Genomic DNA, 23,246 nt, shown 5'->3' on the forward strand with positions numbered 1-23,246 from the left:
ACAGACAAACATCCTGTTACTTTACTATCGGGATATTAAGGAATAAGAAAATGAACGGTACACTTATCTACATCCCGAACCATGATAAACAAAATTACCCCCTCTGTAGATTAAAATTAATGTTGAGATGCAAGAACACTACCAGTTTTAACAAACAAATTCAGATTTAATGAAATACCCAAAAGGTGTTAAAGAAAAGAATGAGAAAAAGTGATTATGACACTATGGGTTCTAGTATATTTAACACTATTATAATTCTTTTAGTCTGACTACTTTTTGATTTAGTCATCCTTGTTTAGTCAATTGACGATTGATTTTATCATATAGTAGCCTTTGTAGTAATTATCATATTATATCCATCAAATATAAAACAAAACCAAAATCAATCATCATATTTTAAATGTAGTTTTTACCAGGGTTTATTTTACAAAGCACTTTTTAACGCATTAATGACTCTTTGAAGAAAAAAACGAACAAAAATTTCTTTATTCTGGCTAAACTGATTTTATATAAGCGAGGCTTTTCAATAAGAATAGCTTATACACCGCAACGGTTATAAAGACATGTTTATTTCCTTTTTAGGGTGACAGTATTAAAACACCTTTATTTAGCGAATCTACTCTATAAATAATAATTAAAATGGTCATACGAATTTCATAGATTTTTTTTTGTTTTGATAGTTTTGTTTTATTTAACAAAATTTTTAACGCATCTTCTACATATATAAATCAATATATCTTTGAACAATTAACTATTTTTTTTATCATAGACCAACAATATCTTTGTTTTGCTAATTTGTGAGCTTTGCTATTAGAATTATTATTATTTTAACAAGGATGACAACATCCATAAAAGCGAAGCTCTAAAACAGTAGGGCAAACTCTAATTATAGAAAAGCTTTACTTTAAAAAAAAAATTTTATTCAAAAATTCCCGTATAGATGGGAAGACCATGGAAAAATCTTAACCAATTGCCAACCTGCAACAATTGGGGTAAAGATTGGGGTGTAGATTGGGTGACTTACCAACAGCATAACCCAGACAGGACAGTAAGAAATCTAATTTTCCTGTCCAGTTCCCTCTCTCAGGGATATCCTCCTCCATTTCTCCTTTGTTTATAGAACTCTTTCTCTCTTCCTACAATTATAAATTTGTCATCATGATTTTTTAGGATTGGTTATTATCCTTTTATTAAAGTAACAGGATCTGTGTGTGTGTGTGTGTGTGTCTGTGTATTGAAGGATCTCGCTAACCGCAGAATATCCTTTACAGGGTAGCTTCTCATAGGTCCAGGGAAGGATTATAACTATTTTTGGGGTATGGTACAACCACCCTCCCAAAAAAATACACTAGAAAAAAATACGACCCCCAAAATTTATTTTCAACTTTTTCTTTTAAAAACTACAATTGAAAATGTGTGTAGAATGGTGGGGGTCGTCTAACCGCTATGTAAGAAAACAACTTTTTAGAAAAATTGAAAAAAAATTATTATCAAATAATGATAGTGATTCAACATTTCAACTTTTTAGAATTATATGATTTGGCAAATAGATCCTTAATCATAGACAATTATATCTAAATAGAATCTGAAATCATTCACCTTATATGTAAAAATAATTGATTATTTTTTTTAGTATCGTTTCGTTTGAATTTATATTAGCGAAAATCCAAAAAATTAGACAAGAAATGATGCACCCAAAGAAAACTATTTTATTCCTTTTATTTTTATTTAGAAATGTTGAATATATAAGACGATTTTTGTTTGTTTTATTTGCTAACTTGACAGAAGCATACTGTAATTAGTAACTAATAAAGAAAATAATGAAAAATTTAAGAGACTTTCTTACTAATCAGAGATTTTTAAAAGCGAAGCTTTTCTACATACAATTAAGGTAGGTCCGTCCGTCCGTACGTCCGTCCGAGATAGATAGCTTTTATTCGTTAATTTAGGCATGTTAGAATTGCCCTATCGATTTCAAACTTTGCATGGTGATTCCTGTAGTAGTTATGTACGATTTAGAAAGCATAGCAACTCTATAATCATTACCAGAATGTCCGTACGTTCATTTCAAACATGTTGATTTTTCTACTTTTTTTAAAAACAAATTTCTATGAGATCTAATTATCCGTTTGATCTGATTTTTGGTATATTGATTCCTGGGACAACAAAGAACAAAATTATAAGCGAAGCAACTCTATAATCAAGTTCTAAAAATGTAAGTATGTCCATAAACATTATCCTGTATCAAGCAGTTTTTCAACAAATTTACTTACAATTTTGCTTCGACTTTTATACTTTTATATTCTGATAATTTAGTTCAGACACTATACTAGTGTTAATGTCCGTTTGTCCTAACGTTTCAGTGCTTTGCTTTTATGGATGTTGTCATCCTTGTTTTATATGCTTCTTCACTTGTCCCTGATTTAGCAAAAATCTTTATTTGGGTAATATCTATATGGAATCAAAATTTAATATGTTTCTGAAAGTCTGCGTTGCACAGAAAATCCAAATTTAGCTCATCTACTTAGAAGTTAGAACGACTTTGAAAGCGAAGCAACTCTGTAATCGTTACCAGAAAGTCCGTACGTCCATTTTAAACATGTTGCTTTTTAACTTTTTTAACATCAAATTTTTATGTGATAAAATTATCCGATTGGTCTGATTTTTGGAATCCTGATTCCTAGGACAACAAAGTACATTATTATAAGCGAATCATTTCTATAATCAAGTCCTAAAAGTCTAAGTATGTCCTTAAACAATATCCTGTATTTAAACAGTTTTTCAGCAGATTTACTTACAATTTTGTTTCGTTCAACCCTTATACATTCATATTCTGATTATTCAGTTCTGACACTAAACAAGTGTTAATGTCCGTTTGTCCTAACGTTTCAGAGATTCGCTTTTATGGATGTTGTCATCCTTGTTCCCAAAAAATATTGATAAATTTTACCTTCATTGGATTGTTATTTTCATACGACATTTTTAATAATTAAATACCATCTAAATTTCGATAAAAATTATATATTTTTTAGTTTATTTTTATGTAAATGTTGAATGACTTATAGCTTAAATAAATACATGATACATACATACAAACATAAAACATACATAATATCTGTACAAGTATAATTTACAAATGTATTATAAAAAAACCAAAAAAAAAAACATTTTTTTACACTGAATATGATAAAAATCAGTGCAAAAGTTTGATTTATCTACCAAATAGGTAAACTTATATAACTACTACATAGGTTGACCTAACATAGTACATATGTAGACCTAGCAATTGCCACGTTGTGCTATTTATTTTTTGAAATGATACATTAAATAAACAACACAAGCTTATATGGTAGCTTATTTTTTTTTTTACAAATATTCTTGTGTCTTTTACTTTCCCATATATAAAAAATTCGGTCATTTGAATTTAAATTTCCGAATGTGTACAAAGTTTCCTTGGTGTTTCCTAATCCTATCTGAATATTTACAACTGGCTAAAAAAGCTTCAAACTTTAAAAAAATGAATGTATTAATCGTTTATACATTCAAAATTTTGAAAGTTTTGAAGTTTAAAGCTTTTTTAGCAATGTAGTATTAAATATTGAGGTAGGATGAGGAAACACCGAGGAAACTGTGTACACATTAGGAAATTAAAATTCAAATGACCAAAAATTCTGGTTATTAATTACCTAGTATGAATGTATTCCATACCTGGGAAGCTTTACAAAGTGTCTCAAAAAATCAGCCATGTGACGACATAAAAATGATGGATTATCCATCTCTTTTTTAGGGGTTTTTCTTTCCTACTTCTCCTCTCATCCCTCATTTTTATGACGTCATATGGTTTTTTTTATACACTTTCATACCTGGGGAATATGCGGATCTGCCAGCATAGGATCCTTAATCATGTGTGGCAACAGGACCAGACCCATGTCATGTCCTAACTCCCCTAGATCTAAGTGATGATGGTGGTGGTGCTCCCCATTAGCATGGTGATTAGTGCCATCATTAGCCTGGTCCATGGCGTGGTTGACGTGCCCGTTTTTTCTTACGGGTGGCTTTCTTTCGGCTGTGCTTGGGCTGCTGACGTTATCATTTAGTTCGACTTGACTTTTGGCGGGTTCTTTAATAAATTATAGGTATATATATCTCATTGTGTAAATATACTAGGTATGCTTTTGATTATTTGCAGTTGCTGTGTTTAGTGCCCTAGGAAAATGGGGATAGATGTCACCGCTTTTGGCCAACCTATTCGATTGACGTCATAGAAGAGTTAAAGAGAAAGGTAGGAGTAAAAAAAACCCTAGAAAAGAGATAGGGTATTTGGTATTTTCAGACGTCATTAGAATAGGTAGGCCAAAAGGAATGACATCTATCCCCATTTGCTAGGGCACTATAGACAGCTACTTATTTTTTAGTTGTTGTTGAAATTTATGGTTTTAACAAACCAACGTGAATTTTAGCTTGAAGAGTCTGTGTGAGAATATAACATTAAAATGATTCCTACAGTTAGAATTTGAAATACATGGCAATAATTGTATTTTTAATTACAGCATAAGGAATAAAGTTCAGCAATCAAAGTGTTAAATTAAGATATTTAGAAGGACAATACCTTTATCTAAATGCTGCATAATACTATCATGAAGAGTGCTACTGTTTCCATCCTCAACTACATCAATATGATCACTAGTGTCAGTGGTAACTTTGTCATCCTTTGTTATGTTGTTGTTGTCTTCTGTCACTTTATCAGTCACACTTTCTGCAGCAAGAGTAATTTTATTGAAATTATTTTTTCCAAAAAAATGAAAAAATCAATAAAAAATCTTCATATGGAGTTGATTATTATTGTTTTTTTTACTATGTGAGAAAGAATAGTTATTTCTCGCATCGTATTATAAACAGCTTTCCGCGGATATAGAATAGAATGTACAATTATAAGATTAAAACCAGTTTTTTAGTCCCGAGATGCCAAAGGCACGGGCTAGACATGATTTTTTTGAATGGACGAGAACCGGTTCTAATCCACCGGTTTTGAAGAATACGAGAAAATCAAGTATAAAGATGCTACGTATAAGAACAAGGGTGTCAGAATACATTGATAGTAGCACTTATTAATAACTAGAAAAACTATGCAATTGATAGAGTGGCTTCGCTAATAAAAATTATTGACATGTATTGTATATACAATTAGAGAGGTTTATTTCAATATTAAATCTTAAACATACAATTCAAATTTCAATGGAAATATATTTCATTTGATTTTTGAAAAGATTCAATATTTTATTAATAAGGATATGAGAAATTTTCATTCATTATTTTTAGTATGTATATGTATAGATTTACTTAGGCTTTCAAAGAATAATGTATATTTGGTCAATCAAAAGTTATCGCTATTTAAGCTACTAGCGGCTTCGCCCCTAGCCTCTAGGGGCTTTGACCCAAGAGGTTATCAAAAATTTTTTTTTGCGAAATTCGTAAAAGGACCAAGGAAATCTTCAGCAAAAAAAATGGGGGGAATATTTTTGATTTTCGGGGGGGGGGGGGGGTGTCCCACCCCCCCCCCCAAAAAAAAAAAAAATAGCCTAAAACCACCACAGGACCAGTAGGTATGTTCCCTGAAGAGTAGAATCCGATCGGTTTTGTGGTTACCGAGATCTTAAGGGACGGACGGACGGACAGACAGACGAACAGACAGACATCGTTCTACTTCGTATTATAGATTAATATTATTTTATCTGCAACTTATGATACAATAGAATGCTGTTTAAGAACAACAAAAACAATAACAACTGTGTGTGTTTAGCAAGAGATCTCGTTAACCTCAAAACCGTTATGGTTCTCCTTTGCAGTCAAGCTTCTCATAGGTCATGGGAAGGTTTATAACTATTTTAGGGAAGGGTCTAAACCTAAAAATAAAGAAGGGTCGATTAAGAAGACGAAAAAGTCGTTTTAAAAATTCTAACGTCATAAAAATGAGGATTTTTTGAGCGACTTTCTTCGTCTTCGTCGATTAGCCAACCTTTCCCTCGATTGCATCCTGTGTTTAAGTAGCTATGGTTCCAAGATTAGAGTAAAATACTAGAGGGAGAAAGAGTTAAATAACTGTATCTCCCCATCGCAACCGTCTTGTGCAACCTTCCTATTGGGTCATTGAAAATCAACCAATTGTGTCGCTTATATTAACACAGCCAAGTAGCAGCAAATAAATTAGAAGCAGACGAAAGAGGTCTTTGAAAAATAAAGGGAGGTAGTTGTCTGTATATACATCTATACTATAGATCTGTTGTTCTAAGGTTGAAATGACAAATAAATTAAACATGAAGGTAAATACATAATTTAGAGACACTCCCTATTAGTAATATTTTAACTGTGTTATCTACAAGACTGCAAAATATAAATATCAATTTACTAAAAAGTATCTTTCTATATTAGAGTAAAACATGAGAGGGGGAAGGGGTTAATTAACTGTAAGTCCCCTGCCTAAGGACCCTGTGCCGACTTTCAATTAGGTATTTGTAAATGAACGAATGGCGTCGGGAATATTAACACAGCAAAGTCGATACAGAAGAGAAGAAAGCAATTTACTAGCTGACGAAAGGGCTCTTGATCAGGGGGATAAGGTAGTTTTCTGGTTATACATCTTTACTATAAATTTATTCCTTTTACAATATTGCAATTTACTGTTATTTTACCATGTTGTTTACTTGTTATTGCTTCGCTATTTAAAGACAAATTCTCCCTTTTCAATCAAAAGAAAATTTATATATTTTCAATTGACCGTTCCCCGTAGATAAAAACAAACATAAATTTTTGTATATTTGCGTAATGAAGTATGAAGCCTTTTGAATTTATATAGACGTAAGGCAGGTAGAAAATCATGAACATACTAAGATAATAATGTTTTAGCTTTATAAAAAGAAGAGCAAAGTCTACAACAGAAAGAAAAAAGAAAAATTGTCAGTAAATGATTTTAGTAATTTTACACAACTTACTGGACCTTAAATAAATACTGACGGATAATGCAGGGGCGTACAAGATTTTTTTTTTTTGGGGGGGGGTAATCACCACATTACCCTCCCCCCCCCCCTTGGACGTCCTTTGATGGGTGGAGGTTGCGCTCCTTAATTAATACGGAAAGATTATCAAAAATTCTCCAATGTTAATTCTAATATTATGAATCTTTCTGCTTAATAAGATTTATTCATAGATGAAGGGATGGGACAATGGCTGTTTAATTATACTATTACTTCACCCCTATTTTACCCCCTAAAATTATCAGCCTTCATAATCAGAATTTCGCACTTAATACTTTTGTGGGAAGATATATTGTCTTCCATTATCCCATCCCTGTGCTTCAAGGCTCGCTATAGCTTCAAGCAAGTGAGCTATAATAGAAGCATTGATAGATGGATATTTTTCTATGGCTTCAAGATACATACATATTATGCAAGGACAAATATGTTCCAAAATAGCGATATAATTTTTAATTTATAAATGCAAGAAATGTCAATAAATCCTTGAAAGGGAAGTTTTGGTAAGATTTAAGGATGTCCAACCTTTTTTTTTGGGGGGGGGGGGGCGTGTGGGGTTCCCTTATATCAATTAATTTTCTCCAAATTTAACAAAAGAACTTCTCAACTCTTAAAATATATTAAGCTACCAAACACAGCCTCTATTAAAGGGATTTTAACATAATAAAGCATCTATCTATCTATATATCTTTATCTATCTATCTAACTAGATAGATAGATAAAATTTAGCAAGTAGTATCCAACAGAAAATATAGCTGGAAGCTAATAGGCTATATTATACAATTTAATGAAAGGGGGAATACACAAAATTAAACATAAAATTTAGGTTTAAAGTAATTGAACTAGGATATGTAAGTCATTAACAAGCGCTATTAACTTACTTTATACAGTAATAATATAAAAACTGTGATATATTCAAGAATTTTTATGCCTTAAAAGCTATTATACATACAAGCATTGATATATAGAATTGACTGTCTTTTCAAAGACAGATTTTACGATACAAAAACAGTTAAAAAGCTGCGCTTACGATTAAAAAAGAATTATATTTTTATGTACCGTAGCTACTATCTAATAACACTAGCTGCTATGCAACTCTTAGACAAAATTATCCAAAAAATTGTACATGTATAAAGCATGCTCTAAATTATCACTATGCTAAAGATCTTTGCTTGTAAAAGAGAAAGACATCAACTTTAGAATAGAAAGGCATCGTATTAAGATTTTTTAATAGTTATTTCTCGCATCGTATTATAAACGACTTTCCGCGGATATAGAATGTACAATTATAAGATTAAAACTAGTTTTTTAGCCCCGAGGTGAGGCACCGGCTAAACAAACTGGTTTTAGTCTTATAATTGTACATTTTATATTCGTAGAAAGTTGGATATAATACGATGCTAGACATAGTTTTTTCTTATGGATGAGAACCGGTTCCTATCCTCCGGATTCGAATGAATACGAGAAAAAGATATTATAATAAAATCAGTTTAGAATAATCGTTGCAAACTGATTTTCAGCAAATCTAAATATCCATTGAATTAAATGAAATGACAAATTCTTCACTACTCCATAATTTTTAATCTTGTCCGTCAGTCTATAATGTCATTGGTGAATAGCATTATAGGAATATGGAAAAAGTGTTATTTACTCAGATACTATTAAAGATAGGATTCTGAAAAATCTTCTAATATTGTCCTTTAAATAATATACAATTCTACAGATTTTTCTTAGAATAATCATAGAGGATCTAAAAATGTGTATAAGCAAACAGTTATAATGACATTTTCTAACATGTTTTCATAAAGGTCAAGACAAAATTTTTTTTAAAAATGAGACTCTTTAATTGAGAATTTTTGCTTCAGCTTTTTTTGACCATTTTATGTAGCGTAGCAATTCCATAATTCCTTCCATCCTACCAATATTGGTTTCTAGAGGGACTATTATTTTCTTATTTACAGACGGATTTTAGTGTTTTAAAGAGTTTTTGCTTGAAATTAAATAGATTAACGAAATAAAGTTTTACATTTAGTAATTTATTGATGATTTCTGCCTAAAATGATTAGTAATTAGTTAATATTGCGCAAAAATGTACACAATTGCCTTATTTCAGCTAATATTTCATTTCTTCATAAAATTACTATCCTGTAGCCATTTTTAGAGATAAAACCACACTTTTTCTTCTTCTCAAAATCACATTAGTTTAATTTCACTGTCTATCGTCTACCGCCCACCCCTAGCTTAACTCTATATTATACTGATAGGCTAGGGTTAAGTGCTTAGACTTGACCAATTTGAGATATCTTATAGAGTAGCAATGTTTTCTTTTGCCAGTCGATAATATAATTGTTATAGATAGAAATTTCGTGCCAATGTTATTTAAATTTGTCAGTGAAATGTCAGTTATGGCTACTTTTTAAAATAGTTATAGATAGAAATTTCGTGCCAATGTTATTTAAATTTGTCAGTGAAATGTCAGTTATGGCTACTTTTTAAAATAGTTATAGATAGAAATTTCGTGCCAATGTTATTTAAATGTGTCAGTGAAATGTCAGTTATGGCTACTTTTTAAAATAGTTATAGATAGAAATTTCGTGCCAATGTTATTTAAATTTGTCAGTGAAATGTCAGTTATGGCTACTTTTTAAAATAGTTATAGATAGAAATTACGTGCCAATGTTATTTAAATGTGTCAGTGAAATGTCAGTTATGGCTACTTTTTAAAATAGTTATAGATAGAAATTTCGTGCCAATGTTATTTAAATTTGTCAGTGAAATGTCAGTTATGGCTACTTTTTAAAATAGTTATAGATAGAAATTTCGTGCCAATGTTATTTAAATGTGTCAGTGAAATGTCAGTTATGGCTACTTTTTAAAATAGTTATAGATAGAAATTACGTGCCAATGTTATTTAAATGTGTCAGTGAAATGTCAGTTATGGCTACTTTTTAAAATAGTTATAGATAGAAATTACGTGCCAATGTTATTTAAATGTGTCAGTGAAATGTCAGTTATGGCTACTTTTTAAAATAGTTATAGATAGAAATTACGTGCCAATGTTATTTAAATGTGTCAGTGAAATGTCAGTTATGGCTACTTTTTAAAATAGTTATAGATAGAAATTACGTGCCAATGTTATTTAAATGTGTCAGTGAAATGTCAGCTATGGCTACTTTTTAAAATAACATATAGTCGACTATAAAACAAAACTGTAAGCAAACATTGTTAATTTAACTATACATGACAAAATGGTACCTACTGGAGCTTTGTCAAGCGTATGATTAAGGTTAAAGATTTGTTTTAAAAAGGCCAAATTCAATAAGAATACTAAGCGACTTTGCGATAAAATTTTGATCATGAAAGGATGAATTGTCTGAATCTTAAGTGAATAGGGGAAAAAATAAGCGTTACTTTAAAACGTTTCCATAGGTTTAATTTGGTTTAACGTAGCTACTCTACAAAATTTCTCTTATTTGACGACCCTACACTTTCCACTTTTTCTTAGACACCACCCTAATCCCCCCTCTCAATAATCAAAATTTATTTCATCTTCCCCCCCCCCTCAATTTCACACCCCTTTGACCACAAACATGATGACCAACCCCCCCCCCCCCTTCTTCACCCCTCCGACCCCTAATTTCCAAATTCCCATATTATTATAAGTGCGCATCTAGGGTTAAGAAAACGGTGTTCTTACACCCCTGAAAACTTAATTATTGGAATAGCGTTATTTTGTTATAAACCATTGTAATTGTATGTCAATTCAGTGTTTATTGATTCTAAATAAAAATTCATGTAAAAAAGAAATTAATACCTTTAAAACTTAATCTTAAGTAAAACAAATATGTATAGGGCCAACTAAACACAACTTTCTAAATCAAGTGTCTGTCCGTCTGTCTTCTCTCTGTCTTATGGTCTGTATTGACGAGCAGGTTGACGTTTTATATAGTGAAGATTCTCATAAATAGAAACTTTTATAAAGAAATTAAATCAATGGAAAATTTTGGTGGATTTGTCATTCATAAAAGAAATCCAATTACTAATATGATTATAAACACACACACATACACACACACACACACACACACACATGCGTAATCACAGCAACAAGAATGATAATATCCACAAAAGCACAAAATTATTAATAGCCATTGAAAGGACGTACACCTGTTTGTGTTATAGAGAAACAACGCTTTTGAAAAGCGAAGCTTTTCTATAATTAGGGTCGGTCCGTCCGTCCGTAACGGATAACTTTTTTCGTTAATTTAGGCATGTTAGAATTGTTTTATTCTTTTATAGATTTCAAACTTTGCATGGCGATTCCTTTAATAGTTAAGTGTGATTTAGAAAGCGCAGCAACTCTATAATCAGTACCAGAATGTCCGTACGTCCATTTGAAACATGTTGATTTTTTTAATTTTTAACAACAAATTCTTATGGGATCTAATTATTTGATTGATCAGGTTTTTGGTATACTGATTCCTGGGACAACAAAGTATACTGTTACAAGCGAAGCAACTCTATAATCAAGTCCTAAAATGTAAGTATGTCCATAAACATTATCCTCAAATTTACTTACAATTTTGCTTCAAATCTTATACATTTATATTCTGATTATTCAGTTCTGACACTATAAAAGTGTTGATGTCCGTTTGTCCTAACGTTTCAGTGCTTCACTTTTATGGATGTTATCATCCTTGTTATATTAATGTTAAGGTTTGAAATTAATAGTAAGTTTTAACTTTATGACAATACCTTAAGGTTTTTCCAAAGGAAATACTGAAATACAGACATATTTAAAGTATAGCAAAGCTTCGCTTTTAATAATTTCCTATGTTATTGAATTTGAACTGTAGAAAGATATCCTACTCAGCTTATAAAGATTATAATCTTGTTTTTACACACAGAAAAATATAGAACACTTCATAGGTAGAAATATTATTAAATTATAGGTAGTAATATTGATATATAGCATAACTAGCGGTTGCGCTCTAAGCATCCATAGACTCTTTAATTGAAGGGGAAAAGAGGAAGCAGAAAAATAGACTAAAACCACCCAAAACTTTATATTCAAAGCATCCATAAATTTGAATGATGTTATAAACGTTTCTTAAATTGTATGTACGTAGGAATAATTCTAATAATTTATTTTTCTATGAAACTATAAATGATTGGAATCTTTACTCGGAGAAATTTTATGCAACTATCGTCAACTAACATTTTTCAAAAGAAATAACTATAACCATGTTAACCTTTAGTGCTGCTATTATATCAACAAAATATTGTTTATTATACGTTAATTATCCGATTTAAGTTATTGGTTATAATCCTTATTAAAAAGTAACAGGATGTGTATCTGTCTATGTGTTTGATAAGGGTCTTGCTAACCGCTGAACCGATATGATTCTCATTTATAAGTTCTTAGAGGTCCAGAAAAGTTCTAAAAGTATGGGGGAAAGGGGGGAGGTACCTTCATCCTAATAGAGAAAATCGCTACAAAAAACATCTCTAGGTGCATAACAAATAGTTTTTAAGTAGACGTAAAATTAAAGAAACAAGGATGACAACATCCATAAAAGCGAAGCACTGAAACGGTAGGACAAACGGACATTAACACTTGTATAATGTCTGAACTGAATAATCGGAATATAAAAGTATAAGAGTCGAAGCAAAAGTGTAAGTAATTTTTTTTGCAAAACTGCTTGATACAGGATAATGTTTATGGACAATGACATACTTACATTTTTATGACTTGATTTTAGAGTTGCTTCGCTTAAAAAATTGTTCTTTGTTGTCCCAAGAATCAATATACCAAAAATCAGATCAAACGGATAATTAGATCACATAAAAATTTGTTGTTAAAAAAGTAGAAAAATTAACATGTTTAAAATGAACGCACGGACATTCTGGTAATAATTATAGAGTTGCTACACTTTTTAAATCGTACCTAACTACTACAGGAATCACCATGCAAAGTTTTAAATCGATGGAACTATTCTAACATGCCTAAATTAACGAATAAAAGCTATCTATCTCGGACGGACGTACGGACGGACGTACGGACTGACGTAAGGACGGACGTACGGACCGACCCTAAATACAGAAAAGCTTCGCTTTAAAAACTAGCTTGTCTATAAAATACAGGCTATGACAATAAAAGTCAGATATTTTAATTTTTAATCGTACTGTTTAGTATTTTTTTCACTTGCAATAAAAATTTACTTTATTTTATAAATTTAGATTTTTTCAATTGGACAAATAGACTGTAAATGAATCTTCCCATAAAAATTTATAAACGAGTGTAGCTTAAAATAATTTTTTTGAAATACACATTTATTATAATTGCAGAAAAGCTTGATTTACATCTCATTGTCCTATCATCTGCAATCCCTTACATTTTTAAAAGCGAAGCTTTTCTATAATTAGGGTCGGTCCGTCCGTCCGTCCGAGATAGATAGCTTTTATTCGTTAATTTAGGCATGTTAGAATTGTCCTATCGATTTCAAACTTTGCATGATGATTCCTGTAGTAGTTAGGTATGATTTAGAAAGCGTAGCAACTCTATAATCATTACCAGAATGTCCGTACGTCCATTTTAAACATGTCGATTTTTCTACTTTTTTAACAACAAATTTTTATGTGATCTAATAATCCGATTGATCTGATTTTTGGTTAACTGATTCCTGGGACAACAAAGTACAATATTATAAGCGAAGCAACTCTATAATCAAGTCCTAAAAATGTAAGTATGTCCATAAACATTATTCTGTATCAAGCAATTTTTCAAGAATTTTACTTACAATTTTGCTTCGACATTTATACATTTATATCCTGATTATTCAGTTCTAATACTATACAAGTGTTAATGTCCGTTTGTCCTACCGTTTCAGTGCTTCGCTTTTATGGATGTTGTCATCCTTGTTAATTTCTACATCTTAAACAGGTTATGACATGAAAGCACAGCCACAACCCAAGAACTTTCTAATTCTCTGTGAATTACCAAAAAAAGAAAATTTCAAACTTCCCACTCCAAAAAGGCGTGGATGGTTGGTTGTTACTTAATTCGTTTTTGCCACGAAATTTTCAACGCAATTAGAAAAACATAGCCGCAAAAAGCCCCTAACCGTCCTCTAGGGTTATCATAGTGATGAAGATGGGGGTATTCTCCCACTTTTTGTTTTTATTTTTAGAAGGAGGAAGTTATAACCTACGGGATATATACCTATACTAAGCTTCCATGAAAATTGTGGAACAGTTTACAAAACTTATATATACATATACACATACACACATCCAGATGCTTTAATAAGGTAATACTATATATATACTTAATTAAGCATAGATAATCTTAGATCTCAAATTTAATTCTGGCAACAAAAAATAAACTTGTAAATTACCCAAAAATAAAATTTGCTTTCACAAAGATTAAAAAAATGTGCTGTTGGTATTTATGCGCGAGAATGTTGGGAGGGATAGGTTAATGAGAAATATTCAAAAGTTTTGACATATCAAACTACATTAAATATGTTAGCTAATTGTTGGTATACTACAATGTCGACCCTATATAAAATTAATTAAAAGTATTCTTAGCTGAAATGTTGCGAACCTTTCATTACTTGATTTCATAGATTGATTGCCTAAAGTAGAATGAATAATTAATATTAGAATTTCCGATTTAGAGTATAAAATCCATATCAAAACAGTGGTTAAAGCTGACTATTTGGCAAAGAAAAAAGTGGTTATGACTTACACTTTATCGATATAACATTAGTTCAATGACATCATCATGGCTTTATATCCAGATACCCTTTTCCGTGCAAGAAAATGCGCGGCAACAATTTTTCCGGGAAATCTTGGCTTTTTTCTATGAATCAAAAAATTTATTCCAAGAATTGATCTTCTTGAGTCTGTGTCTGTTAAATTTGGTACTTTCGATGTGTCAAAACTATATAGTAATAACTAGCGGCTGCATCCCTAGCATCTAGAGGCTTGGTATTAAGAAGGTTTGAGTGGGGTACAATTTTGAAGGAGGGTAAAATGAGGGGTTTCACCCTTGGTCGTCTAAGGAAGAAAGATAGCTCAAAACCATCCTAAGACTTAAAATCTAAATAGCCTAAAACCATCATGAGACATATATGAAGATTTCATAAAATTAAGAACTCAATCGAATCAGTAGTCAACAAAATCTTAAGCTACAGAAAAATTACTACAGAGGTCGATAAGGGCGCATAAAAGTCAAGATATAAAGTTGTAATGTGCATAATAAAGATGTCAATAGTATACCATTTATATGTACTTTAATAAAAGACCATTTAGTCGATAATAATATCTGTTGAAATTGGATTTCAAAGTTAAGTTTCCGAGGTTAACAGATAATCTTTTATTCTAAGAAATAATGTTGTGTATTTTTACCTTCATTATAATTAGAAATTGGGCATGAACATTTTTATTGTCAGTGAAACACCCATACTCCCCTCGGTCGTCCCTTCCCCTCATTGGAAACAATTTTGTCAATTTTTAGTTCTAATCTCAATAGTATAACGTTATGTTGAAAATAATTCAGCCATGGCTACTTTTATTTTATACTATTTAGTTGAGGTTAGTTAAGGAAGTACAACGGTGGGAGAGGGGGGGAGTAAGCATGGTCCAATAATGACATGAGGAATTAACTTAAAATCTAAAGGTACGAAATTATGATGTACTATTTAATAGCAGAAAAATATTCTATTGTTAAAAATGTTTTCTACTCTCTAAGAATTTAAATGTAAACAAAGTTTGTAAAGCCTTGTCAAAATAAGTTACTTTAGCAAGTAGCAAAATTAAGTTGAATGTTAGTGCTCAAGGTGCTTTAATTAAACAAGGATAAACTTGATTATAGAGTTGCTTCGCTTATAATATTTTACTTTGTTGTACAAAAAAATCAGATCAATCGCATAATTAGATCACATAAAAATTAGTTTTTAAAAAAGTAAAAAAAAACTTGTTTAAAATGGACGTATGGACATTTTGGTAATGATTATAGAGTTGCTACGCTTTCAAAATTGTACCTAACTACTACAGAAATCACCATGCAAAGTTTGAAATCGATAGGACAATTCTAACATGCCTAAATTAGCGAATAGAGCTAACTGTCTGTGACGAACGTACGGACGGTCGGACCGACCCTAATTATAGAAAAGCTTCGCTTTTAAAAATTAAGTTAAATGTGAATATATCCTGGTATATTTCAAATGTATTTAGTGTTAGATTTTTATTTAGATTTATGGTTAAATTTCACACTAGAATAATTAAACGCTCATTATTTTCCAGAGCCCAGGGAGGAGGGGAACATTGATGGATAATAAATTTTCGAAACCGACTAATATCTGGTGGATTAGAACCAGTTCTCGGAAACACTGAAAAAATATGTACTTACAGTAATTTTCCACAAATATAAAAATAAAAATTATAAAGTTAATGCCAGTTTTGTTGGCCCGGGCCTCTGGTCCCTCGGGGCTAACGAAACTAGTTTAATCAAATAATTTTTTATTTTAATATCAGTGGAAAGCTGTCTATGATACAATGCGATAAATAACCACCACATGTTTACATGACTATTAAGTATTGGGGGTAGATAAATTTCTCATTTATTGCCCTATCCCTGTATACCTGAACAGGACCGGATGAGTTGCAGGTTGCAGCATCTTTTCATGAGAACCTAGTAAAAGTGTCTGACTCTGATTATGACGTAAAAAAAATTTGCCAATGAGAGGCCACTATAAATTTTAGCATTGGTCAATTACAGTGTATACTAGCCTCTAATTGGCTAATTTTTTTTACGTCATAATCAGAGTCAGACACTTTTACTAGGTTCTTTCATGAAATTTAGGGATTATAGGCAACTCAAAATGCACTGCTACAAACAATTACAAAAATTGAAACATTATGGAAAGTGATTAAATCAAATTGAAACATTTTTAAAATTTTGATTTTCTTTGACAAAACAAATACATTTTTTTTCATATATACTTTATTATCTATGGTAGGTGTTTTAGGTGTAATTAAGTCTCTTAAATTCAATTTTCTAATTCAATATTGTTATGATAAAAAATAAAAATTTGAACAGGGCTAGGCAGCCTTGCGTCATCCGCGACTAAGACTTAAATTTAAACCCGTTTGAAAGATTTGAATTTTTTTTAAAAGAGAGATTGCCATATTTCGGTCAGGTTTAGACTTCCAGTTGAATTTGAACAGTTGAAGTATTATTTCCATGAGGCTTACAGGTGGCTGACGAGCGGCGGCCGAGCCCTGTATTTGAACAATAACATCTATGATATCAGCTTTATTTAAATTGAACAAACCATGATATTCCACAATCAAAAGGTACACAATATAAAATGACAGATTAGTTTTCTAAAAAGCAGCAAAGCTTCTTTATACTGTGTTTTTTAGTATGTATGTCTGCTCAATACAACTATGCAGTTTTTTAGACAGCACATAATCAGAAAAAAGACAAACAAAAAAACGTTTGAACATGTATATTGACAATTTACCTTTACTTGACTTATTTTTTCTTTACCTTTTACTGAATATGTCATAACATTTTTTCCTATGTAACAGTTTTTTAAAAGCATGTTATCTATAATACAAAGTAGAACGATGTCTGTTTGTAGCGAAGGATCTCGATAACCGCTGATCCGATCGGGTTCTCCTTTACAGGGTAGCTTCTCATAAATCCTGGGAAGGTTTATAACTATTTTCTTGGGGGGTGGGGTACCCCCAACCCCCCAAAAAGTGAAAAATACCCCCCCCAAAAAACAAAATTTTCTTTTTCTTTTTAAAACTAAAATTAAAATAGATGGGTCGGCTTCCCCCCCCACCCCCATAAAAAAAATCCCCCCCCCCAAGAATTAAAAAAAAAAAATTTATTTTAAATCTAAAATACGAAAAATTGGTTTGATCAAACCTCTTGGGGCAAAGCCCCTAGGGGCTAGGGGCGAAGCCGCTAGTAGCATAAAAAGTAGTCAGTTTTTGTTTGTTTGTTAAGTTGTCGTTATTTTCCACATTGAAAACTTCATAAAAATCCAGGGTTGGTTTAAGGCTTTTTCCTTACTAAATTTAAATTCTCAAAGTCGTTTATATGCAATTTCATCTACCTTCTTCCTCTTACGTTAAATACAGACCCCCTTGATGCTAGGGATGAAGCTACTAATTTTGAAAAATAATGATTATGTATAAACTTATCCTCGTATAAAAAAAACCCAAATTAAACTGCGCTTAATTATAATGGCAACATTTCTAAATTAAACATGTTTTCAATACCCAACCTTTAAAAATTAATTTAAGTAATTCACAGAGATGTGTAGATTAGAATACTGGTTGAAATATGTGGGGATATCTACAGACTTACGGGATAAGACAATGGATGATGAATTAATAAACATCCCATATGTTGATAAACAAAATTATTTCTATTATAGATTAAGATTGTTAAAAAAAAAGTTTTAACGCTGCTAGATTAAATAAAAAATTAATTCTTATTATAAAGTATTTGTATGTTTGTACTGAAGAATCTTGCTAACCGCTGAACCGATCGGGTTTTCCTTAACAGGGTAGCTTCTCATAGCTCCCGGGAAGGTTTATAACTATTATGGGGGAGGGTACCACCACCCTCCCGAGATAAATCACAAAGAATAAAAACTTTTTAATATTATATATTTTGCGTAGAGACTTCAACGCAACATAGACAAAATAGTTCTCAAATAAGATATTAAAAAAAAACATTTAAAGTGCCACTATTGGCCTCTAGGGGGCGTAGCCGTTAGTATATTATTAAAGTAATATTTTCAGACATACATAGTTAAAAAGTAACTGCAATTCCCAAAGTTATTACAAAATACCAAAAATTTTTGAGGAAAACATGATTTTTATTGAATATAAATTGAAAGAAAGTGTAGAAATTTGATATTGGAAATATTCAAAAGCGAAGCTTTTATATATGTTATGAGTTGTTCAGTGTCGATACACACAATATGTTGTAACAGTAGGGCTTACCCTTGTAAGCGTAGCAACTCTACATTTAATGTTATGTCTGTTCTTCCATTTAAAAAAGGCGTATTAAAAAAAAAAGACTAAGTTAACATGTTAGATTTACTCAATTTATTCTAAATATTGAATGGTGATTCCTATAACACATAAAAAATAGAACTCTATTATTAAAAGTTTGAATCAATAAGTAAAAAAAGAAGGAAATAAAATTAGAATTATTTTCTTACAAACAAACAATAATTTTTCAATGACTAGTTACATGAAATTTGAACCTTTTCCCTTTCAAAAAAACGCGTAGCATCTCTATAATTTAATTCTTCCTTTTCCAATGGTTATCCTAGGTGATCGAAATGTATTTTTTTTAAATACAACTTTTTGTCATTTTAATCATTAATAGAAGACATTTTGTTTTTGATTTTGTTCAATATTTATAATTTTAGCATTAATGTAATCATAGACTATATATGCAAAGAAAACGTTTGGATATTCAACTATGTGAACCTACAATCAAAAAATAATAGTCCCAAAAGACAAAGTATATGAATAAAAAAAAACAATTTTATAAAACCTGTAGAATAAAAAGCCTAATGTCCCCTCCCTCCCTACGATATATGTCCTTGTTTTTATGAATGATTACATTCACAATTTTACATTATTAAATTTAACAAAAAACTTGAAAAACTCTAAAAATGATATAACATACTTTTTTGTGAGATTACAATGTTTTTATTACGATAGGGGTAAAAATAAATGCTAAGGGAGTTTGTATGCTGTTTAAAAATCAATAAAAGTACCCTTAAATTGCATAAGCTTTATATTAAAGTCTAGCCCATACAAGCTATTGTGATGCGTCTGTTTTAAAGCCCTGCCATTCCCCCTATCAGCAATTTTGTTGTCACGTGTCTAACAAAGTAGTCGAAGATATAATTTAACTTGAGGATTAATTAGATATTAGTGTTATGTAACCATAATAATTTTTTAAGCAGTTGATTTTAGAAATTTAGAACGGCACATAAAATATGTATAAAACATAAATGCTTTCTTACAAAGTATCAGTTGAGCACTGTAACCCCCCCCCCCCTCCTCCTCCAGAATGAGTGGTATAGTTATTTATCTTAACTGACAAACAAATAACCTTACTACTTTATATCATAGGATAAATTGAACAATAAAAAATTAAGCCTATGATAAATTCAGAATAGACATTGTTTCAACCTTCTAACTGTTATAATAATGCAATTATTGTTTTAAAAACCAGTTGTGAACAACAATAATAATATATCATATAAAACTGGGAGCCTAATATTGATAATTCAAATGTTTATGTCGACTATATGAGATCATTAAATGCAGAAAGTTATGACTTAATTTAAGTTACATATTTGTAAAATTATCTGATGTCTACAATCTATAATACAATGTAGAACAATGTTTGTCTGTCTGTACCGAAGGATCTCGCTAACAGCTGAACCAATCGGGTTCTCCTTAACAGGGTAGCTTCTCATAGATCCTAGGAAGGTTTATAACTATTTTGAGGGAGGGTACCACCACCCTTCTAAGAGAAATCACAAAAAAATCGAAAAAAATTGAAATATTTGAGAGGCTTGAACGCATTATAAGGAGGTATCGTAGAGACTTGAACAAAAAACATATAAAGTGCCACTAGAGGCCTCTAGGGGCGTAGCCGCTAGTACTAATTTAAACGATGATAAACAATGATGACAACATCCATATACCATTTGAGTAGCACAGACAGACTGACGGATAAAGTGAAGATAAAGGGAATCTTCACAAGAGATTTCAGACATTTATCTTTAATATTACGTTAGTTTCATAGAAGCATAATACATGAAAAATAAGAATACATAGTATACGTATAATGGGAGTGGGGACAAAACACCTAATTTAAAAATACCTAATTTAAAAATGTCTAATTTTATAAATGTCTAATGTGACAAAACACCTAATTTATAAATACCTAATTTAAAAATGTCTAATTTAAAAATACCTAATTTTAAAAATGCCTAATTTTACAAAACACCTAACTTTAAAAATGCCTAATTTTATAAACACCTAACTATAAATACCTAAGTTTAAAAATACCTAATTTTAAAATACCTAATCTAAAAAAACCTAATTTTAAGTATATCTTAAAACTGTTGTTAAATACATTAAACCAGCGGCTACGCCCCCTAGAGGCCTCTAGGGGCGATTGCAGTGCAGAGGGGAATTCAATTAAGTCTTTGGGAGGAGGGGGGGGGGGATTGAGGGTTCATGACCCCCCCGGCCCCCCCTCCAGAATTTCAAAGGTTGAAGGACAAGAAAACAAATGAATTTTAATTTTTTTTGGTTTCTTCCCTAACCTAAGTAGCCTTAGCATCCCTTTTTTTTCTTGGGGGGTGATAGTTAATCATCTCTATTTTCGTTCTGGTTTGATAAAGAAAGATTGAAGAAATATTAAAAATGGAGGGGGGGGATTTTTTCAAAGGGTGATTTCTCAGTGGAAGGTGTTGGTAACCTCCCCAAAACCTTCCCAACCTCATATAAACCATCCCATGACATACAGGAAGCTTCATTGTAAAATGCAGGGGCGTCCAAGCTTTTTTTTGGGGGGGGGGTAAACTTTTTTAAGGGGGGGGTAATTCGTTTTTTGGGGGGGTAAAATAACGCGCGAAGCATGCCGCAAATTTTTTTACCCCCCTAAAATTTTTACCCCAGGGGTAAAATTAGCTTGGGGGGGCTAATTACCCTCCCTGAAATCTGTTGGCAGGAGTAAATTTTGTTTACCCCCCCCCCAAAAAATTTACCCCCGGGGTACAATTTCTGGGGGGGGGGGGGGTATTTAAATTTTATTAAATATTTAGTATTAAAAATGCGTGCGAAGCACACAAACATTTTTTATGTTAGAGATTTTTTATTTTGACCCCCCCAAAATTGATTGTGGGGGGTAAAAACCCCCCCTCATAAATGGTTGGGGTAAATTTGAAATGGGGGGGGGGGGGTAAAATCAAAAAAATGGGGTTAATGTTGGGTTAAAATTGGATTAATGTTATTAAAATTTTAGGTATTTTAGTGAAAATATTTGATATTTTAGAATTAGGCATTTCTAAATTAGGCGTTTAGATAGTTTAAAATTAGGTATTTTTAAATTAGGCATTTTTAAAATTAGATATTTTTAAAATTAGGTATTTTTAGTTAGGCATTTTTAGTTAGGCGTTTTTAAATTAGGCATTTATAAATTAGGTGTTTTTAAATTAGGTGTTTTTAACGTAGGTGTTTTTAACATTAGGTATTTTTAAACTTAGGTGTTTTTAGTTAGGCATTTTTAGTTAGGCATTTTTAAATTAGGTGTTTTGTCCCCACTCCGTATAATGTATCTATATTACATATTATATGGTTTTGTTATTTATATGCAAAGAAATAAAATTAATACCCCCATACTGATAAACATAATTACCCCTTCTGTACATAAATTTATTGGTGAACAAGATATAGCTAAAGTTTAAAAGTTAGAATATATACTAAGTTAGGTAAACCTATAATATAAGTAGATATCTAATCTGTAATATATGCATGTATTATATTTTATGTTACTGCAAAAATGATTAAAGTAAATACAATATAAGTCATTCAACATTTTAAACATAAAAATATTTTTAAAAAGTAACATAGCAATAAAAATACATATAACTATAAATATAATAAACCGCTAAAAAACCCAAACAATAAACAAGTTCTTCACTTTATGAGCGCGTTTTTTTCTTCAGTGAAATAAACAATGACAAAATGATAGCGTAACTGTTTCTAACAAGCCCGTCTACTTTAAACTACTGGTAAATAAAAAACAGGGATCCTTTTTTTTCTTCAGCCAGGCAATATTGCAATAAACATCCACGGAAAGTCTGACGAACACACGCACACACAGAAAAGCGCGCATAAAAAAACACAGAACACCAGACGGACAGACAGAAAGGCGTTTTGGACGCTATATACAATATACATACATGCGTCCAAATCACTGCGCCCAGCCAGGGAGGGAGAGGACAATGAACGGTAAATCAATCTTCCTACCTTTTATCTTCCCAACATTTATCATATGCAAAATATAACACTGTATAATTTTGGAGAAATAATTTATCGACCATTGACTTATCCCCTTTATCCCTGTTATATAGTAAAGAAGAGGAGGTA

At 31.2% G+C, this 23,246-nt stretch overlaps 1 protein-coding gene across 3 annotated transcripts in view; it reads right to left on the reverse strand.

The window, feature by feature from the left end:
* LOC145319820 (sodium-dependent proline transporter-like) overlaps positions 1 to 23,246 on the reverse strand; it is a 50,831-nt gene that overhangs the window by 26,556 nt on the left and 1,029 nt on the right. Inside the window, exons 1-3 of one of the 3 annotated variants that reach the window (XM_080162178.1) lie at positions 4,610 to 4,778; positions 3,864 to 4,120; positions 1,025 to 1,136 (exon numbers count right to left, since the gene is read on the reverse strand). In XM_080162178.1, coding sequence (XP_080018304.1) covers positions 1,025 to 1,136; positions 3,864 to 4,120; positions 4,610 to 4,628 — 388 coding nt within the window. In that variant the 5' untranslated portion in view covers positions 4,629 to 4,778. Of the gene's footprint in view, positions 1 to 1,024; positions 1,137 to 2,950; positions 3,004 to 3,863; positions 4,121 to 4,609; positions 4,779 to 23,246 lie in introns of those variants that run through there. The other 2 variants (XM_080162179.1, XM_080162180.1) reach the window with 2 other exon arrangements.

This window comes from Acartia tonsa, chromosome 5 (assembly GCF_053477335.1).
Source record: "Acartia tonsa isolate MP-2025a chromosome 5, ASM5347733v1, whole genome shotgun sequence".
Classification (NCBI taxonomy): domain Eukaryota; kingdom Metazoa; phylum Arthropoda; class Copepoda; order Calanoida; family Acartiidae; genus Acartia; species Acartia tonsa.